This window comes from Anomaloglossus baeobatrachus, chromosome 12 (assembly GCF_048569485.1).
Source record: "Anomaloglossus baeobatrachus isolate aAnoBae1 chromosome 12, aAnoBae1.hap1, whole genome shotgun sequence".
NCBI lineage: Eukaryota > Metazoa > Chordata > Amphibia > Anura > Aromobatidae > Anomaloglossus > Anomaloglossus baeobatrachus.
Window position 1 is genome coordinate 48,334,070 of NC_134364.1, and position 22,498 is coordinate 48,356,567.

Consider the following 22,498-nt stretch of genomic DNA (forward strand, 5'->3'; position numbering starts at 1 on the left):
TGGATCTAGTTCTAGATTTAGCTCTTGGTATCTAGAAAAGATTGTCCTTAAGTACAGTGGAGAAAATAAGTATTTGATACACTGCCGATTTTGCAAGTTTTCCCTCTTACAAAGAATGGAGAGGTCTGTAATTTTTATTGTAGGTACACTTCAACTGTGACAGACAGAATCCTGCTCCCCTCCCCCCCAAAAAATTCAGAAAATCACAATGCACGATTTTTAAATAATTAATTTGCATTTTATTGCATGAAATAATATCTGATCACCTACCAAAAAAGAATTCTGGCTCTCACAGACCTGTTATTTTTTCAGGTTGCAGGGCTGTAATCGCAATAGGTGCAGGAGTTCCAATCATACTTGGGTCCTGGAGACTGGGGGGGGGTAAAAAGTCACTTTTGCCTATATAAAAAGACCAATGCTATTAAAGAATTGCAATAATTGGGGGCCCTATTGGGTTTTTTGCATTGGGACCATAAGCTTCAGGTCACAACACTTTCAGATGATTAGGTATATGGTAAAATTATCGGCCGTGGAAAAGGGCCCCCATTTATATATTTTTCATGCTCCCCTTCTCTTCACCTCTATGTAAACCTCTATAAGTGAATGCTGTGCATGACCGCTAAACTTTCAAAAGGAAGGTATAAAGAGTAAGCAAAAAGCCTGAAGGTACCGTCACACTTAGGGACGCTCCAGCGATCTGACCTGGCAGGGATCGCTGGAGCTTCGCTACATGGTCGCTGGTGAGCTGTCAATCAGGCAGATCTCCACAGCGATCAGAGATCAACCACCAGCCACCAGCGACCCGTGTAACGACACTGTACTTGGTAACCATGGTACACATCGGGTTACTAAGCAAAGCGCTTTGCTTATAGTTACCCGATGTGTTCCTTTGCTTCGTGTGCAGGGAGTCGTCTTCTAGAAGCTGCAGACGCTGGTAACCAAGGTAAATATCTGGTAACCAAGCAAAGCGCTTTGGTTGGTTACCCGATGTGTACCTTGGTTACCAGTGTCCGCAGAAGCCGGCTCCCTGCTCCCTGCACATTCAGATCGTTGCTCTCTCGCTGTCAAACACAGCGATCTGTGCTTCACAGCGGGAGAGCAACAACCAAAAAATGGTCCAGGACATTCAGCAACGACCGGCGACCTCACAGCAGGGGTCAGGTCATTGCTGGATGTCACACACAGCGACATCGCTAGCAAGATCGCTGTTGCGTCACAAAAACCGTGACTCAGCAGCGATGTCGCTGGCGATGCCGTTTAATGAGACGTGGCTTTTAGACTGAGTTCACACGTCTTGTAATCATTCGTTAGAGATCTGTTGACAAAATGATTTCTGACAGATGTTTTTTTTAACACGGGAGTCTATGGAGAACGGATCCGTTAATGGATTGCTATTTATCTTCCATTTGAAACAGATCCTGTAAGAAAAAAAAGGATCTGTTACAAATGCAAAACTAACGGATGACTAAATAGCAATTTGTTCTCCATAGACTCCCATGTTAAAAAAACGGGACGCCAGAAATCAGTTATTTAACAACATTGTCGGTTATAAATGATTTAGTGACAAAATGTATAATTGGTGGAGGAAAGTTCAACTAGATGGACCAAGGTCTTTTTTCATTCAAATGATTTTTATAAGGTTTTGTAGTTAACAAATTTTGAAATCATGCGTTACAAAATGTAAGGACATATAGATAGTAATATCAAGGTTAAGAAAATTCACATATTTTGACCCCCCAGTTTGTTAGTGTTGATACATCAAGCAGTATATTTTGTTGGTCAAATCAATTTCTTATGAATTAACTTTTTGCAAAACATAACTAAATAACAAATAAAATTAACAACTTCCTGACATGAATTCCGTAGACAGTCCAGCAATTTGCAAGATCAAAAACATATTCTATATCAAAGACTAGAGCTTCAAGTCTGGAATTATTAGTGAGCTTGTATTTCTATATAGTTTGTCGGTCTTTTTTAAACCTATGTAACTGTAACAACAGGCAAAAAAGTTGTTTATGACGAACTTTTTTTGCAAAAGGATCTCTGTAGGATACGTTTTTTAACCGATGATAACAGGACATGTGAACGCAGCCTCACTGCATATGTATGTGCACTGTCAACTCTAATTTGAGGCTCCCTATTGCGCTCCATGTGTCTTGTACTTTAAGGAATACCAGTAGAAGTTTTCAGAAAATACATAATGCATGCAGAATTGTTCTCCTTGCAGCCAGTGCACGTATAAATAAATAGTCTTTTTTATAAAAATAGGCATCTCAGGATGTGAAATAGATGTTATAAGGATGCAAAAAAAAAGAAAAGCGAAAAGTCTGTGGTCCGGCTCCAGCTGCCTCATGTGATTGTGGGAAGGTGGGGTTGCACATTAACTGCTGAGCCTAACAATTGAAGGCTGCTAAGTGCTGGCATAGGTCAAGAATTGTTTGAAATGTTGCAAATGGTTTCCCTGGGTAACAGCAAATCAGGTTCTCCAGGCTCAGAGCTGCATCTCCAAAACGACAGCCAGGTATCAGCATCAGAAGCAGCAGCCACAGCAGCCAGTGTATGACTGCAAGGACAGAGAGCAATGTCTGGACTGCAGGGACCGGGGAGACCCAGCAGCTGCCTGTAAACTTCACCCCACCAGCACCACCATGAAGAAGCACTCAGCCAAGGTGGCCCCTGTCTCACCCTTCAGTGTCTCAGAATTACATGCAGCGATCATAGACGGTAATGATCCCTCTGCCATCTCTGATGTCTATGGAACTTCTCTGCTCCTCAAGTTCTTTGCACTAGATAGGAATTGTCTGCTCGGCTGATGAGATGCTTGTGGATCACTTGCATGTTGTTTTGATGCTTTTAATGTTCTGGATCTTTAGGAACAACAATGTTAGATCTATTTCTGCAGAGCTGATATCTGGAATGTCTGTGTATTTGCATTTATGTGCTAGATTTGGATGGTTGTATAGAATAGAGAGCTGTTTTTATGTGAATTTATCATGCATTTTATCTTTTGGAGATACTAACTGAGTTACAAATTTACAGAAAGCTTTGCTTGTTAAGCGAAATTCTCGTTAACTGGGTTACTCGTTAAGTGAGGTTCCACTGTGTGTGTGTGTGTGTATATATATATATATATATATATATATATATATATATATATATATATATATATATATACAGTATATATATTCTCCTAAATGCTCTATCTCCAGTTGATACATAGTAGTAGTTTTATCTTAAGTCCTTTGGATGCTATATCCCGGGTTGTGCACATTGCAAACTCTGTTTTGCTACATTGACAAACTTGACTCTTGGTTTATACTTCTTGAGTTCTTCTTTATATGCAAATCTTACTTAATGCAATTGTCTTAGGGCAGGATAAATGTGCTAACCCCCAGTTATCACCCTAGTGGAGCTGATGTTATTTTTTGGGTTTTATAAGTTTGTGCTTTTTGTTATAAAGATACAACTTTGTTAATGCAACAGGGGCTTATTTTATTATTTTGTGCGCCTCGTAATAAGATAAAATGTAATTAGTGGTTTGTGGGTGAAATTACTGCATAAGGTTAGAAATAGTTAAGTGGCAAATATAATAACAAAATTGTCTGCAATGTACACCCCCGTCGTCCTGAGACAATATGGGTGTCTTGCAGTCACTTTCGTCACCCCGATATTCCAATCCTCACAATACCGCAGTCTCCTCTTCACCTTGAGACTCTAGATAAAACACAACAAGTAATAGTTTGGAGAAATAATGATGATTATGGGTAGGAGATTGTTTATGTGGGCGGACACTGGTTTCTGATTTGGTGGTACCCACTTTTCCCTCTGCATTGTGCCCTCTAATAGTTTTATTCACTTAAAATCCCGCAGATTGTCATAGCCATTCTGAGGCGTCCTCATCGGACTGTCCCTTTAACCCCCTCCTGGCCGTCGTGCAGACTTGATTAGTTGGCGGCTCTGTGATGCGCTGATCCTGCTGCAGTCTCCACTCTCACAATATTCAAGTCTTGTCTGTGGTGACAACAACCTGACGTCAGCCCTAATGCTCAAAAGAAAGACGGAGATGGGGGGGAATATAGCTACTGTTAAACTGTAGCAATAATAATCCGTAGCTGTCCAGATAACCTTGTCCATGCCTGAAAGGATGTGCAGGCTGAATGCAGTATTTCTGTCGCATGGTATTTAATGACAGCACCGCTGTGGCGCTAGTTACTTTACATTCTGTAATTTTTCTATAGATATAGGATTGGAGAGCAGAGAATAAAGGGTTATTCCGTGAGTTCAGAGCTTGCGGTATAAAATGTGAATGTACTATGACAAATCAGTTATTTCTGTAATATTACGAATGGTTTGCAAGCTGAATGCTAAACTGTAGCTACATTATATGGATGGCTGAGAAGGAACAAATATAAGTAGTCAACGGCATATTCTTTACAGATAATAGTAGTATAATAAAAGATATTTCTTAGTTGGGAATATCCGGAATCTCACTTGTCAATAGAAGTCCTTGAGTTGTCCTTGTCTATCAAGTTGGTAAAAATCTTGCATCTGCTTCTTAGACCTCTAAATGGCAAATCTGTCCACTTATACATCACTACATTGATGGCACTGTGACTTGAACGTGGCACAATGACCCAGAAAGGTGGCATATGGAGATGCCCCTGGATCTGTAGTCACGTCACCTTATATATATGCCTAGAAATATTCTTTCAAGGGGTGAATACTACTGATGATCAGGCGTGCTTGGCACAGATTGATAGCCGATCAAGCATCAGGGAGCTCGAGACGCTCGGTACTCGAATGAGTATCTTATGATTGCTCCATATGCTCAACTCCATGCCGAGAGAGACAGAACTTTTCCGTCTTCCGGAAAAATACTCAAATTTCCCTTTGACTTCTATTATACTTTGTCCTCAAGTTGAGCCAGTCCAAGAATCTGACCTGCTTGATTATTTCATGACCATTTTATGTTATTTTGTATTTACATAAATTAGTTAAAAAGAATAATATCAGTATTATATAATATAGCAATAAGTTTAATAGCGCTAAGAAGTAGTACACATGCGATTCAAGTTGATGGATTTAAAGACACAAGTAAGTGATCCTACACAGGGCTATACAGTAAAGCTGATAACAAGTGCACCTTTCAATATATATATATATATATATATATATATATATATACAGTGCCTACAAGTAGTATTCAACCCCCTGCAGATTTAGCAGGTTTACACATTTGGAATTAACTTGGCATTGTGACATTTGGACTGTAGATCAGCCTGGAAGTGTGAAATGCACTGCAGCAAAAAAGAATGTTATTTCTTTTTATTATTTTTTTTTTAAATTGTGAAAAGTTTATTCAGAGGGTCATTTATTATTCAACCCCTCAAACCACAAGAATTCTGTTTGGTTCCCCTAAAGTATTAAGAAGTATTTCAGGCACAAAGAACAATGAGCTTCACATGTTTGGATTAATTATCTCTTTTTCCAGCCTTTTTTGACTAATTAAGACCCTCCCCAAACTTGTGAACAGCACTCATACTTGGTCAACATGGGAAAGACAAAGGAGCATTCCAAGGCCATCAGAGACAAGATCGTGGAGGGTCACAAGGCTGGCAAGGGGTACAAAACCCTTTCCAAGTAGTTGGGCCTACCTGTCTCTACTGTTGGGAGCATCATCCGGAAGTGGAAGGCTTATGGAACTACTGTTAGCCTTCCACGGCCTGGACAGCCTTTGAAATTTTCCACCCGTGCCGGGGCCAGGCTTGTCCGAAGAGTCAAGGCTAACCCAAGGACAACAAGGAAGGAGCTCCGGGAAGATCTCATGGCAGTGGGGACATTGGTTTCAGTCAATACCATAAGTAATGTACTCCACCGCAATGGTCTCCGTTCCAGACGAGCCCGTAAGGTACCTTTACTTTCAAAGCGTCATGTCAAGGCTCGTCTACAGTTTGCTCATGATCACTTGGAGGACTCTGAGACAGACTGGTTCAAGGTTCTCTGGTCTGATGAGACCAAGATCGAGATCTTTGGAGCCAACCACACACGTGACGTTTGGAGACTGGATGGCACTGCATATGACCCCAAGAATACCATCCCTACAGTCAAGCATGGTGGTGGTAGCATCATGCTGTGGGGCTGTTTCTCAGCCAAGGGGCCTGGCCATCTGGTCCGCATCCATGGGAAGATGGATAGCACGGCCTACCTGGAGATTTTGGCCAAGAACCTCCGCTCCTCCATCAAGGATCTTAAGATGGGTCGTCATTTCATCTTCCAACAAGACAACGACCCAAAGCACACAGCCAAGAAAACCAAGGCCTGGTTCAAGAGGGAAAAAATCAAGGTGTTGCAGTGGCCTAGTCAGTCTCCTGACCTTAACCCAATTGAAAACTTGTGGAAGGAGCTCAAGATTAAAGTCCACATGAGACACCCAAATAACCTAGATAACTTGGAGAAGATCTGCATGGAGGAGTGGGCCAAGATAACTCCAGAGACCTGTGCCGGCCTGATCAGGTCTTATAAAAGACGATTATTAGTGGTAATTGCAAACAAGGGTTATTCCACAAAATATTAAACCTAGGGGTTGAATAATAATTGACCCACACTTTTATGTTGAAAATTTATTAAAATTTAACTGAGCAACATAACTTGTTGGTTTGTAAGATTTATGCATCTGTTAATAAATCCTGCTCTTGTTTGAAGTTTGCAGGCTCTAACTTATTTGCATCTTATCAAACCTGCTAAATCTGCAGGGGGTTGAATACTACTTGTAGATACTGTATATATATATATATATATATATATATATATATATATAAATATATATATGTGTGTATGTGTATGTGTGTGTGTGTCTATATATAATATATATATATATATATATATAAAAAATAAAATATATATTACAGTACAGACCAAAAGTTTGGATACACCTTCTCATCTCTAGAACAACTGTTAAGAGGAGACTTTGTGCAGAAGTCCTTCATGGTAAAATAGCTGCTAGGAAACCACTGCTAAGGACAGGCAACAAGCAGAAGAGACTTGTTTGGGCTGAAGAACACAAGGAATGGACATTAGACCAGTGGAAATCTGTGCTTTGGTCTGATGAGTCCAAATTTGAGATCTTTGCATCCAACCGCCGTGTCTTTGTAGAAAAGGTGAACTGATGGACTCTACATGGCTGGTTCCCACCGTGAAGCATGGTGGAGGAGGTGTGATGGTGCTTTGCTGGTGACACTGTTGGGGATTTATTCAAAATTGAAGGCATACTGAACCAGCATGGCTACTACAGCATCTTGCAGCGGCATGCTATTCCATCCGGTTTGCGTTTAGTTGGACCATCATTTATTTTTCAACAGGACAATAACCCCAAACACACCTCCAGGCTGTGTAAGGGCTATTTGACTAATTAGGAGAGGGATGGGGTGCTATGCCACATGACCTGGCCTCCACAGTCACCAGACCTGAACCCAATCGAGATGGTTTGGGGTGAGCTGGACCACAGAGTGAAGGCAAAAGGGCCAACAAGTGCTAAGCATCTCTGGGAACTCCTTCAAGACTGTTGGAAAACCATTTCCGGTGACTACCTCTTGAAGCTCATCAAGAGAATGCCAGGAGTGTGCAAAGTAGTAATGAAAGCAAAAGGTGGCTACTTTGAAGAACTTAGAATATAAGACATATTTTCAGTTGTTTCATACTTTTTTAAGTATTTCATTCCACATGTTTTAATTAATAGTTTTGATGCCTTCAATGTGAATCTACAATTTTCAAAGTCCTGAAAATAAAGAAAACTCTTTGAATGAGAAGGTGTGTCCAAACTATTGGTCTGTACTGTATATATATAAAGCTATGATCTTATATTTCACTTAGAAGTACAGTTGAGACCAGACGTTTACATACACTCTCTATAAAGACACATCTGCAGATGTGTCTTTATAGAAAGCGGAGGGAAAAACCTGCAGATGTGTCTTTATAGAGAGTGGAGGGAAACTTCTAGTTTCAACTGTATATGTTTACATTTCTCGATGGTATGTTAAAGGAGTTGAGCAGTGAAATAAAAATATATATTTACTTTGTATGAAATGTAGTATAAATGAACTTATTTTATGTTATTGTCCAAATCTGCAGTAATGGTTCCGTTTTAGCGCCACTCTCCTGGGCCCGCCAGCTCCACTGCTGCATTTGACTAAAGCCAGGACGAGAGCCACCCCTTATTTGTGTCAGTATATATCCAGTGATATGCTGCTGTTTGAGGGTTCGCCGCCTAGCTTATTTCAATAGTTAATGCTCTACTCTTTCACAGTTGATGTGAGACACAGAAGGGGCTGGCTTAGCTAAAAAAAAAGTGAGCCCAAAAGTTAGCCCCCACCTTAAGCATATAACTGGTCGCAGGCTGGCTCCCTACCCTTGGGATGAACATGGAAGTGAAATTTCTGTGTCCAGTAGAGAGGCACTAATCCCTGGACCTTACTGCAGATTTTACCAATAAAGCATATACATTGGAAACATTCAGTATATTCTATTCCATGCTGAAATAAACATAGTTTTCTTGTGCTTTAAAACATGCTGCAGTAACACCCAACTCCCATGTACCAATATTGCAGAGCAGAGGACACTAGATCTTTGCTCAATACAGTTGGTAATGGAGTGTGTTGAAAGTTGTTCCTGTAGGTGCAGTGTGTGCAGAGGTCGATCGCGCGTGTGCAGAGGTCGATCGCGCGTGTGCAGAGGTCGATCGCGCGTGTGCAGAGGTCGATCGCGCGTGTGCAGAGATCATGTGTGCAGCTTAGTCAGAGAGTCCAGAAACAAGAGAAGCCAGGGCAAATAGCTGGATACAAGAGAAGAGGAATTATGATCTTGTGGTCACAGTGCAAAGTATCTGTAACGAGGCGAGCAGCTCTGACTGTTTTGTGATTAAAATGGACATGAGACTGACATTACACAGGATGGTGCTGCCACCTTGTGGACAAGTGCTGAAACTGCTCGAGAGGTGGACGCTGTAAAATCTGATCCCCTCCCTCAGGCACTTGTTGTACAGGAAGTAAAAGTGCGGGAAAAGGACACTGAGCTACTGGAGCTGGACCTGAGCAGACCTGCCTCGGACTGCCCCCATCGCTGAAGTGTGAGGGATTGCCAGAACTGCTGCAGACGGGATACTGGACTCAAGGGACTTCCGGACCGTCTCCTTCCTCCGTACCAAGAGACTGTAAGCTAGTTCTCTGTTGAGAGGGCTGAAGATCTTCCCACTTCTCTCCTTTGGAGTCGCCGCCGTTTACCCGGAGTCCAGGCCTGCTACGTGGGAGCCCTCCCTCCTTGTGTTTTGGACTGGTAATATAACCTATAGGGCAAGTCAGGGACAGAATTCTTGTTTATCCTTGTTTTTTTTGTGTTCTGCGCCGCGCGTCTGAAGTTAAAGACCCAGATAGCAAACCCTGGTTATGTGTGCTGCTAAGCAAGCGGCGTGTGTCATTGAGATGTTTACCAGTAAAGAAATGTACCCTTACATAAAATCCGAGTGTGGGTATTTTGTTGGCGCAGATTATGGGAACTCAGCCGCGGCCTTACCCGAGGTCACTTCATATCTACAGCAGATGGTCAGATCTAGCCTCATATTGAAAGAGGTTGTCCACTACTTTTACATTGATGGCATCTCCTTAGGATGGGTCATCAATGTCTAATCGGCCGGGGTCCAATGTCGCGGGCAGAGGAGGGGACGCTGCGCTCTCCCACTGCTCGGGTCCGGCCGCTGCTACTGCGGCTGCTGCTCGGTGGTGGCTCGAGCGGTGGGCCAGATCCCGGGGACTCGAGCGGCGTTCTTCGCCCATGAGTGAAAAGGGGATTTTGATTGTGGGGGTTTTGGTTATTGTCCGTGACGCCACCCACGGTTGTGGTGATATTGGTGACACCACCACTGCTCTAGACGGGGATCCTGGGAGCGGTGACAGGGAGCAGCTTTGTTGTTAGTTCTCCCCTCCGTGGGTAGGGGGTTGGTTGTCCCGGGGCCCGGTGATGGGGTAGGGATGGATGGCAGGCAGGTTACGGGGCCTGGTGAGGTGCAGTGTCGCGGGGGTAGCGCTGTGCCGCACGGCACGGTGGTACTCACTCAGCCAATGATGAGGACACAGTTCTCGGTAAAACACACGGCTGGATCGACGGGTCCCACAGGCGGCTGCGGGGATGTTGTTTCTCCCGGCTGGTTGGTGATGACTGCCTTTCCCTGCATCTATGTACGGTAGATGGTTCCAATGGGTTCCCACCGGTAACCCGCTCCCCAGCTTGGATATGGGCTGGAGGAGCCCCTTTTGCCCGCAGGCGCTGGCCCTGAGAAACGGTTGCCTTGGCGGTGGCGGTGTCTCCCTCACTTGGTTGGACTGTTGCCTTCTGTCGGGACTTGGCTGTTGGGAAACCCAGGAGGTTCCCTTCACTAACGAATTTGGCAAATTCACGGCGACTCCTAGCCTTGCCGGCGTCCGTAAGCCCCTGCCAGATGGTGCTGACTTCTTTGTGTACCGGTCCGGTACCGCCGGGCCACCGCCCGTCCACGGTCCTTATGGTAGACTCCAATCAGCCACTCCTGCAGACGGTCACCACCGTCTGCCAACCTTGCTGTCCCGCTCGGGCCACACACCCGGACGCTGTCAGTTAGTTGCTCCACTACCACTTCTCCTCCTTCCACTTTCACCTCCAAAACTAATCTGTCTGTTTTCCCGCCTCCAGGACTGTGAACTCCTCGGTGGGCGGGACCAACCGCCTGGCCCACTCCCTGGTGTGGACATCAGCCCCTGGAGGAAGGCAACAAGGGTTTTATGTCTGACTTCGGTGTGCCTGACCGGGAGTGTGGGGTATGTGGGTGTTGTGGCTTGTCCAGGGCACCACACCAACACCCCGCACCCCTGCCAATCAGCTGATCTTGGTGGTGGCGGCAGGTGGCCAGAAATAGTTCCAGAGCTGTGCCGTGAATTGATTGCGGCAGCACATTCACCTCCTATTCAAATCAATAGGAGGTGGATGTGCAGTAACCAGCTGCGGCCGCTATCAGTTGACAGCGAAGCTCCAATACTGAGCATTTCCGGTCACCTGCTTTTGCTGCTGGCACTGAGAACAGCTGATCGGTGGGGGTGCCGGGTATCAGACCCCAGCTGATAAGACATTGATGACTTCTCATAAGGATTGGCCATCAATGTAAAAGTAGTGCGTAAACTCTTGACGTTACCAGCAACAGGTGGAGCATAAAGGAGCCCAGGTGCAGATAAGTAGGAACACCACCAAAGAACACAACTAAATTGCATCCCGAGAAGAGATATCTCCAGAAAAAGCCACCAGAAGTACATATAGACCAACAAACTGTGAGGGAAGGCAATTTCTCCAAGTAATTGCCCGGGTGCATAGTCATACAGTTAAGGGTGCTTTTCACGCTGCAAAATCGCTAATGATATATCATCGGGGTCATGTCGTTAGTGATACACATCCGGCGCCGTAGGCGACATCGCAGCGTGTGACACCAATGAGCAACGATCAACGATCGCAAAAACGTGAAAAATCATTGCTCGTTGACACGTCGTTGATTTCCTTAATATTGTTGCTGCTGCAGGTACGATGTTGTTCGTCGTTCCTGCGGCACCACACATTGCTATGTGTGACACCGCAGGAACGACTAACATCTCCTTACCTGTGTCCACCGGCAATGAGGAAGGAAGGAGGTGGGCGGCATGTTCCGGCCGCTCATCTCCCGCCCCTTCCTCTGCTATTGGACGGCTGCCGTGTGATGTCGCTGTGACGCCGCACGAACCGCCCCATTAGAAAGGAGGCGGTTCGCTGGAAAGAGCAACGTCGCAGGGAAGGTAAGTCTGTGTGACGGGTGTTAACGATGTTGTGCGCCACGGGCAGCGATTTGCCCGTGTAGCACAACCGACGAGGGTGGTACGCTCGCTAGCGATATCTGCACCGATATCGCAGCGTGTAAAGTACCCTTTACTGTATAAAGATGTTGAGCACCCACTGACACTGGAGATTACTAGTCGTGTAGAGACTCTGTGTTGCCAGTTTTGCACAGTGTGTAAAGCTATTTTTCATTTCATATTATATGTAAATTACTACAGTATATCTGCTGCAAATCTCTATTGTAAAGAATGAGTTAAGTGTAACGATGCTGTTGGCCCATTTGTTGCATTAATCCTGCTCCTTACATGTTGAGCAGCTTTAATTACAAGGAACCTGGACTTTTTTATTGATGACCAGCCCCTGGATAGGCCATAAATTTGTAATCGGCGGGAGTGCAGTCCTTGGCAGGCCCATAGCTGGATAGGGACAGGCTGTTATCTGCAGCAGTTGATGCAGTGCTTCGTGCGCAGTGTCTCCTTCTTTTGAGTAATACTCTTGTATGGCTCGCCAAGAGGAGTGACGCAATGGAAGTGACAACGGCTGTGAGGATACGACTGGCTGGCGTCAACGCTGAAGCCCTCCATATATCGGTGAATGACATCTGATCGGAATTATTGCTCCGTGCTGCCCCCTTATTTGCGACCGCTTATATGACGTATTACCATCCACTACTATCGAATGGACGGCAATGATTTATCTGTTCTTATTAGGAGCAGTCTGCATTTGGGCTGTATTTACTCTGCGGTAGAAGATGAATATCAAATGGTAATATTATGGTGCAGTTTCCAGGTGTTTTCAAGGATTTAAAAACTATTACATGGCTGTAATTTTAGAAATTCATAGCCCAGTGCTGCCTCGGGGGATGTCATGAGTGCTGTTCATGCCATTAACAGCGGTGATTTGCTCATTTCAATTTCAAAGCCTTGCTTCATTGAAGGATGACCAGCTTCTTAAAATAACCTGTAATATATTATATCGGCAGCATAAAAGTATATGGAATATAACCGGTTGTAATATTGGGGCTGGATCTAAATCTTGTATGTCTGTGTCTTTAAAGTCAGCCAGTGCGTTATATTCACCTACTACCGTGTTTATTCTTGATTTTCTTCTTCTGTCGGGCAGAACTATAGGGAGCATAATGCAGTCCTAGGTGCCCCAAAGGGCCCTGTGCCGAATTAAATACAGTACTACAAATATGATAAATGGTAGATGGGGGCACTGTTATAGATTTTGCACTTGGGCACAGAATCTACAATGCTACTAACCAGTAGTACCATTAGTGAAAATACCTGATATCTGTAGATCTGTACTACACATGTAAATAGCAGAATTAGTTATTGGTTTAATCATCCTCTATCAATCTATAAGAAAACTAGACTATTTGTAAAATCCTATGTCATTCCTTCTTGAACTTTCTGCCGAGTGTTTATCCCTAATTCTTCCATGTAAAAGGATAACAATGTTTTGACCTTTTGACTTTCAGGCTCCATATCTCACCATGCACTACAGCTTTGAGCGTGACACTACCTTCATTTTATAGACAATGATCTTGGCTATCTCATACATAAATTTGACTTAGAACTATTTAGCATATGATCAGTTATACAGATTCTTGTTATAATCCCTGCATTGTTACTGTTTTGCACCTAAAGATCTACATTTTAATTTGTATTATTTTGTTTGTATTTTGTACGTCCATCTGGGATCTTGATCAGATTCAAGCATGTCTCGACCGATATCTGATCCCAGGTCTCTGCTACACGTTCCCAATGTTGGTGCACACTGGTCAGCTCATTTGGATTTGTATACAGCTTTTTCTTCACCTCTACCCACGTGTTCAATTAGGTTGAGGTCTGGGGACTGTGAGGTCCAACCCAGCACTTCTACTCCATTGTCATTGAACCATTTCTTCTCCACCAATGTATGCTTCTGGTCATTGTCCTGCTGGAACACTGTTGTCCTTTTCATACCCATAGTACTCGAGTGTATGAAGTAACTCGTCTTGTAAGATACTCACATATAGCTCAGCATTGAGACCACCATTGATCCTGGTCAAGTATCTAACTCCTTTGGCTGTGAAACAACCTTGTGTTATCAGGCTTCCTCCACCGAACTTGACAGTTCCTTCAATTTGTTGATTCGTTAGCTCTTTTTCCCTTGTTTCTTCTAGACCAGCTTACACCCATCAGAGCCTAGTCGATTGACTTTCAACTCATTGCTCCAAATCACTGGTTTCCAATCTTCGACTGTCCACTTTTCAGACTTTTTTGCAAAATCGAGCCGATGCTTCTTATGACGATATTACAGTTGAGGCGTCTTCAACTTTTTTCTGGCCACCATTTCAGACTTGTGTAATGTGTGTCGCTCGGTGCTTGCATAGATGTCTGTGATCTCACTATCACAAAGCATACGAGCCACCTACACTACCATGTTTGTCGCACCAGAACTGATAAACCTTGTGATGAGCAGACTTGTTGACTTCCATATTTTGCCTGGACGTCACCTCTCGGCTTTTGAATGAATGGATGGACGGACTTCATTTCGTATTCTTCCACTGTCATGGCCTCACATGATGCAGTTTGGCGATTTTCTTGGCCCAGAGACCGCTATCTATCAGTTGAATGATGCGGTTTCTATTTTCTTTGGAAATCTTCATGGTTGCTCCTCGATTTGAACCTGTCAACTTTCACTTGGGAATCAATCTAATTACTCACTGAGCTATTAGGGAATGTGAGAACAGGTTGTAATTTTTAGTATACAGGAAGAAAAAGTTGTTTCCACCACCAGGAGCAAAACAGTAACAATGCAGTGACAGGACAAAAATGTGCATAACTAATCATATGACTATAGGTAACAATAAGCAGTTATGGGAATTTCCATCTCAGACAAATTCACGGTATTAGAATGGCCAATATTTTTGTTTTCTCCTAAAAATGTTACTCTTTTACCTACCTACAAAATCATACTGGATGTCAAACTGAATGGCAATGGACTCAGAAGCTTCTTCTAACACCATTTATAGGTGATACTTGTATGTGACTGCCAGAGAATGTGATCACAGTAGAATGATACTCTGCTCACGCTCGCAGCAGAGTTTGACACGACTGTCAATAGCATAATCCATCTGATTCTCTCGCATCAGACGCTATATGCCAGTGTTATCCTTGCCTTTGTAGCATATTCAGCTAACAGATTTGCTTTAAACCCTTTGCAATGTAAGACGTACCAGTAAATCTATACAGAGCTGTTGCCGGCAGTGTTACACAGTCTTTATCAGCCACCAACAGCAGCAACCGGAGCTTGCTCTAATCGCTGCTATTTGTCCATTTAATCTCTGACAGTGATATTTATATTATTTTTATTTTTAAAGTTGAGATGGCATAAAAAATGTGAATAAAACAAAAATGGAATTATTTGTAAATTTCTTATAGCCATATATTATTCAAAAAAAAAAAATAGAAAACCTCATAGAGTTCAATTGATGGAGAAACAACACTGTTTATTTTATCAGGTTCCGATCATTTTTTACAATATAAAATATAAATAAACTTTACAAGTTTGGCATTGCTATAATCATACTGACCTGCACAATCATAGTGCCAAGTCATTTTTATAACTCAAGAAAAGCTATAGAAATAAAATCCCACAGTCTATGGCAGGATTGCATATTCTTCACCATTTTACCTAACTTGGAATTTTCTTTTCTTTATGATATACGGTAAAATTAAATGTTTCAAACTACAATTCATATCACAGAAAACAAAATAAGAGTATTTTGATGTAAAATTTGAAAAAAGTTATGGCTCTTGTAAGAAGGGGAGAAAAAAAGCTAAAGCTCACAAAACGATGAATGAGATAAAGGGAATCTATCACCAAGGTTTTGCTACCGCATTTGATGAGTAGCATGTTGTGGGAGCAAAGACCCTGATTCCAGCGATGTGTCACTTACTTGGCTGCTTACTGCAATATTGATAAAATCACCGTTTAATCTGCAGCAGAGCTACCAGTTCTCTGAATGCTGAGCTCTATAACCTCGCCCACAGCACTGATTGGCAGCTTTTTGTGTACATTCTACATAGGCAGAAAACTGCCAATCAGTGGTGGGTGTGGGATTATACAGAGCTTGTGAACATGGAGGACTACATTGTAGCAGATTTATAGCAGCAAAAAACTGATGATAGATTCCCTATAAAAGTGTTTTCCCACTGATCATTGCTGTGTCTGCCACCAATCAGTAGAATGATCATTAGTCCTGAGACTCTTAATCCTGACAATCATTTAAAGGGGTTTTCCACTACTAGGACAGCCCTTTCTGATTCAACATGTTTGTCCCAGGTAAAATAATAAATATACCCCCCTTTCATACCGGCATCGCTTCATCAGTGCCGCAGCTCGCGTTGTGTGGGCTTGTGACGTCACATGAACCTTGCATCCAATCAACACAGGCTTCTCCCCGCCTTCGGACCAAACTAGCAATCAACAGGAAGGAAGTGTTGTGGCTGTGCTCAATCCTGTTGATTAACTCGTTTGGTCCAAAGGTGGGGAGAAGGAAGCCTGTGCTGATTAGACGTAAGGCTTATGTGACGTCACAACCGCACGTGAGCCCACTCCCCTCACCGCGAGCCGCAGCACTCTTGGGAGGGCATCGGTACAGGAGGCTTTATTATTTTACCTGGAGGAAACCTGTTGAATCAGAAGAGGTTATTCTAATAGTGGACAACCCCTTTAAGTCAAGGGCTTCTGTTCTTCATTTCGGTTTTATCTTGTGCCACTTGCACTAATTTTACCAACATGTAGTTGAGATGCCTTGAGAAGCAGTCACATCATGAATCAATTACAACCAAGTTATAGCATCTTTATTTGATTTAACCTAAATAGATATGTGATTTATAGTTTTTTCACAATTATTGCAATACTTTATTATCTGTGTTGTCCTTTGGTCTATCCACCAGCCTTGCAAACCTATTTAAGAAGTCAAATCTGCCTTCTTGCCCATAACAAGGATTCATGACAATATGGTTTTAAATGTATGTAGAGCAATTCCAGTCCTACCTTCATCATCCAGGCAAGGTTTTTTTTCTTGTGCATTAATGCTTTTTTTTTGCATACATTTGATGACCAGCAGGTGGTAATAACCAAGCTCAATTTGACCCTGAAGGCTCCCAGCAGCAACTTTGAAAGCAATGAGAAAAGTGGAGGTCATTGAATGCCGGGAAATGACAACGGAATTCAGATTAGCTGTGAACTGCTTGAAAATGAATGTATATGTTTGCATGTTCACATGTAAAGCTCCATGGAATAAATGGCGTTATAATAACAAATAATAATATTAATAATGTGTGTCAATCACAAAAATAACTACAAGGTTTCATCTGAGCTTCTTGTAGCTTAACAGCTATATATACCTCAAATATATACCTAAGGCTGCTTTCACACTACGTTTTTTTAGCATGCGTCATGAACTTTTTTTTGCTGCAAAAGCGGATCCTGTTTTTGCAAAGAAAAACGCATGCAAACGCATGTTATTTTTCAGGATCCTGTCGCTTTAAGTTTATGGGCGGGCATTGGAGTCATGTGATCGGGAGTGAGGGGAACTGAACATGAAAGACTGGGAGCCGACATCTGACAGCTGTGGAGGCTCGTAACCAAGGTAAACATCGGGTAACTTGCTTGGATACCCGATATTTACATTGGTTACGAGCGGCTGCAGCTGCTAGGAGCCGGTTCCCTGCACACGTAACCAAGGTAAACATTGGGTAACTTGCTTGGATACCCGATATTTACATTGGTTACGAGCGTCTGCAGCTGCTAGGAGCAGGGCTGCCTGCTCCCTGCACACGTAACCAAGATAAACATCAGGTAACTAAGCCCGCGGTTACCAGATGTTTACCTTGGTTACGAGCGTCCTCCGCTCTCAGGTGGGGGAGAAAGGAGAGAGAGGGAGAGGGAGGGAGGGAGGGAGGTGGAGAGAGAGGGGGGGGGGGGGAGGTAGGGGGAGGGAGGGAGAGACTGTTCACCTGAGGCTGGTTTCTGTGTATGCTCAGTAGATCAAGCAGGATCCTGTCTATCAGCATGCCAGCGTTCACATGCGTTTGCATGCTGTTTAGTCAGGATCCAGCAATTTGCAGTATTTAGGCTGCTTTCACACTACGTCTTTTTAACATGCGTCCTGAACGTTTTTTTGCTGCAAAAGCGGATCCTGCTTTTAAAGCAAAAAATGCATGCAAACGCATGTTACTTTGCAGGATCCTGTCACTGGATGTTTAGGGGCGGGCATTGGAGTCATGTGATCGGGAGTGAGGGGAACTAAACGTGCCAGACTGGGAGCCGGCATCTGACAGCTGCAAGGCTCGTAACCAAGGTAAACATCGGGTATACTTGCTTGGATACCCGATATTTACTTTGGTTACAAGCGTCTGCAGCTGCTAGGGGCCGGGCTCCCTGCACACGTTACCAACGTAAACATCGGGTAACTAAGATAAGTGGTTACCCGATATTTACCTTGGTTACGAGTGTCCGCAGCTCTCAGGTGGGAGAGAGAGAGGGGAGAGGGAGGGGGAGAGACAGAGAGAGAGGGAGGAGAGAGAGGGGGAGAGAGACAGAGGGAGTAGAGAGATAGACTGATCACGGAGGCTGGCTTCTGTGCATGCTCAGTAGAGCAAGCAGGATCCTGCCTATCAACACGCCAGCGTTCACATGCGTTTGCGTGCTGTTTAGTCAGGATCCAGCAATTTGCAGAAGTTGGACGCAGCTCAAAAACGCTACAAGTAGCGTTTTTGAAAGATGTTAAAAAAATGCAAGTCGCTGGATCCTCACTATAACGCACGCAAACTCAGGTGAACGCATGTTAACGCGAGTCCATTGCAAATGCATTGAAATGAAAACGCATTTGCACTGGATCCGTTTCTGCGTTAAAAAAACGTTCAGGACGCATGTTAAAAAGACGTAGTGTGAAAGCAGCCTTAGACGCAGCTCAAAAACGTTACAAGTAGCGTTTTTGAAAAAAGTTAAAAAACTGCAACTCGCTGGATCCTCACTATAACGCACGCAAACACAGGTGAACGCATGTTGACGCGAGTCCATTGCAAATGCATTGAAATGAAAACGCATTTGCCCTGGATCCGTTTTTGCGTTAAAAAAAGTTCATGGCGCATGTTAAAAAAACGTAGTGTGAAATCAGCCTAAACAATACATTCTAAATTAACATTTGCACATTAAGGCATATTAAGTGAAAAATAGCTACACTTATATTACAACTTCTGTAAGTCGTTTCAGTGCTTGACGTATGAGGTCTGTGTCGCAGGTTAGAACGTTTTACGTCAGTTCATTTGCTACTGTGATGTGAGAATCAATGTCTGGCCAACTTGTGATTTGCACGAAAGACGATCCGAGTGCAGTGATTTTTTTTTTTTTGGGGGGGGGGATTCTGAGGGTGTATCTGGTGCAGGTATTTACCCCACAGCAAGGAGAAAAAATTTTGTCAAGAAGATAGTGTGCATGAATGGATCGAGAAGTCCAAGGAAGCTCACACAGGTGCCAGCCACGAAAAAGGAGCAGGACAACCTTCCACATCCACAATTGATGACAATATTGAGATTGCACGTGAACTGATTCTGTTGGATAGACGAGTGACAGTGAAATATTTTCCTGGAAAGAAGCTCACGTCTGATGAAGAGGTAAAGACAGAGGTGCATTCGTGGCTTGCAGCTCAGCCTAAAAGATTTTTTTTTCTGAGGGAATTCAAAAGCTTGTTTACAGATGGATAAAGTGTATTGATATGCAGGGAGACTATGTAAAAAAAATTATATATCTGTCCTTTCTGAAAGTGGATTAAACTGAATTTTACAGCCAGAGTGCAGTAATTTTTTATTTATTTCATAGATAAATCAAAATTCTTTAAGTGAACCTGTCGGGTCCAATATGCACCCAGAACCACGAGCAGTTCTGGGTGTATATTGCTAATCCCTGCCTAACTGTCCCTGTATAGACGAGTACAGATAAAGGGATCTATAGAAAAAGTATTTCTAAAGATCTTTTATTACATGCTAATGAGTGCGGGGAAAAGTCGCAAGGGCGTTAGTTCCCTTGGCTAGTCGTCCCCCTTAGCATGTTAGTACACCCACAGGGGCGTGATAACACGCTAATGAATGTGCAGCGTCAGAGGTATGGTCGCTCTCACCTCTGCTGCCACCGTTGGTTTTTGGCTCAATGCGCACAATCAGAATGTACTCAGACGTCCGGTCATGCACACTACACCAGTTTGACTGGAGCTCCAGGACTTCTGATCATGCACACTGAGCAGAAATCCAGCGTCAGGAGTGGTGAGAGCCGAGAGATGAGCCCGACCATGCCAGTGACGCTGCACATTCAGGGGTGTGCTAACATGCTAAGGGGGCCGACCAGCCAAGGGAAGTTAACACCCTTACGACTACTTCCTGGCCTGATTAGCATACGATAAAAGATCTTTAGAAATACTTTTTCTAAAGATGCCTTTATCTATGCTAGTGTATACAGGGACAGTTAGGCAGGGATTAGCAATATGCACCCAGAACTGCTTGTGGTTCTGATGTATATTGCACCTGACAGGTTCCCTTTAAATGGGTCTTCCCAGATATAAATACAGGTGGCATGTTTTTTATTTGGGCAATAAATGCCTGATTAGTGTGGGTCTGAAAAATAGAATGAAGGGGCAGCAACACCTAATACTTTTAAATCCAATATTTCATGGTGTGGAAACGCAGTTTTAACTGTAAAACAAATTGAAAAAGTATCTTCACATGACCTAAATCTTTGGAAGCTTCACGTTAAATTGATAATTGAATAGGAAATTTGGAGAATACCCAGATCTCTTGATTTGGGTAGAAAGGTTAAAGGATTGGTCACAGCATATCCACGCAATCTGCGATAACAAGAACGGACATATACTGTAACTGGTGTAAGAGTAGAAGTGGCACTCAGGTTATAAAGCCTAGGTGTGTCTAAAGGTCCTATTGGCATATCTGAGCTGACAATACTATTAAAGCCCCATCATAAATGGGACCTCATTGAGTCCTATGAGCTTCAAATTACGCCACTAACAAGAAATTAAGGCTCAATCACCTGTAGTGTGGTGCTGCCAACCAGTCGCTGTGCGGGGAACTGGAACACCGCTCCATCCTATGTACTAAGACTACGTTGTAGATGCCAGTACAGTGAGTGACCAAAACAATTTATGCAGTCCTTAAACATTGCTGCGGTCCCTGTGTGATGCCCTGGCAAAACCAGGTAGTCACAAATAGGTCCCTGCATAACACCTTCCCTCACTAGGAAACACACAGCAAACCATTAAACCCTAGTCACCGTCCTTAGGGACAGATAGACACACCAGTGGGCATCACCAGGCGGTTGGTGCACGCCCACCTAGGTGTTTTGACAGCCCGGAGGCGGGAAAGTAAGTCAGATCAGTCTTAGAGTTCAAGGACAGGAGTGTGGAGTGGAGGTCAGGCCTGTGTGTCAGGCCTGAAGCAAACTGACAGGTACCAGGGTAGGAGCCCTGGTTCCTTGGCTAGGAAGCAGACGGTGGTCTCCGTCAGCAGGAGACGGGAAGACGGCTCGGTGGAACCGAGGTGGACCGGGCCAGGGTTGTAGCCCGCCGGTACCGACACAGGGAACCGACCCGGAAACCGTAGCACAAAGGGGGGTACTCGGACCCTGAAGCCAGAAACCAGAATCAACTGGAGCTGGTTAGTTAACCGATTGAGGCCAGACTAGAGGTTCTGTCCCACCCAAAGTCCCTCATAGAAGACAACAGCCCACCGATTAGGGATAAGAGGTCACCGCCAGGGCCCATAGATCCCACGGGCCAGCGTCTGCGGGCACAGCTCTTTAGGCCACATCCAGCCGGGAGCGGACTCCTACGTTTCATACTAGAAAGTCTTTTCTACTTAAATGGTGCAGGAAAAGGATAGAGACCACCAGCCGGGTGGGGGATCCCGAACACAACCGGCTGCGGCACCGGCCACCACCACCTTGGTTTACCAGAGTCTTGTGTGTTTTACTGAAAGTGAGTACACCAACACCCCCTGCGGTCGTCATTCCCCCTCCACCAGAGTCATCGGGTCCTGGGGCCACCATCCCTGCCCATGGAGGGGTTAACAACTTGCTGCACAACATCTCCCCCGGGTGCCCCGTAACAGCAGTGGTGGTGTCCCACCTCACCACACACCGTGGGTGGCGTCACAAACTTACTACGGCCTAGCCCGTACATCTACGCCCCCCCCCCCATTTTATTCAGCGTGTCTGCGAGACCCTCGGGTCCGGAGACCCTCGAGCCACCTCCCCTGAAGGTCCGGACCCGAGCAGCGGCAGCTGCTGGCACTGGGGCGGCACACCTGTATTTTAACTAATGGGGATCCAGTGGTTTCCCCCAACAATCTGAAAGTGATGATATATCTAGCAGGAAGTAACCTCTTTAGGAAAATTATATATTCTGGAAAAATCATGTGCCAGACATGCCAGGTTATGGAGTTTTTTTACTGTATGGGAGGTAATGGCATGTCCTGAAGCTTCCAAGACTGAATCTGTTTTTTTTTTTTCTTTTTAGAATTTTTGGATAATATATTGATACATGGAAATATAA

The 22,498-nt window shown here is 44.0% G+C and overlaps 1 protein-coding gene across 4 annotated transcripts in view; it reads left to right on the plus strand.

Annotated features, from left to right (window-relative positions):
• Positions 1 to 22,498, plus strand: part of SLC35F4 (solute carrier family 35 member F4) — a 304,748-nt gene that overhangs the window by 171,842 nt on the left and 110,408 nt on the right. The window contains exon 1 of one of the 4 annotated variants that reach the window (XM_075330920.1): positions 2,438 to 2,724. The exons of 2 other annotated variants lie outside the window; for them this stretch is intronic. In XM_075330920.1, coding sequence (XP_075187035.1) covers positions 2,649 to 2,724 — 76 coding nt within the window. In that variant the 5' untranslated portion in view covers positions 2,438 to 2,648. Of the gene's footprint in view, positions 1 to 2,437; positions 2,725 to 22,498 lie in introns of those variants that run through there. One more of the 4 variants, XM_075330922.1, reaches the window with a different exon arrangement.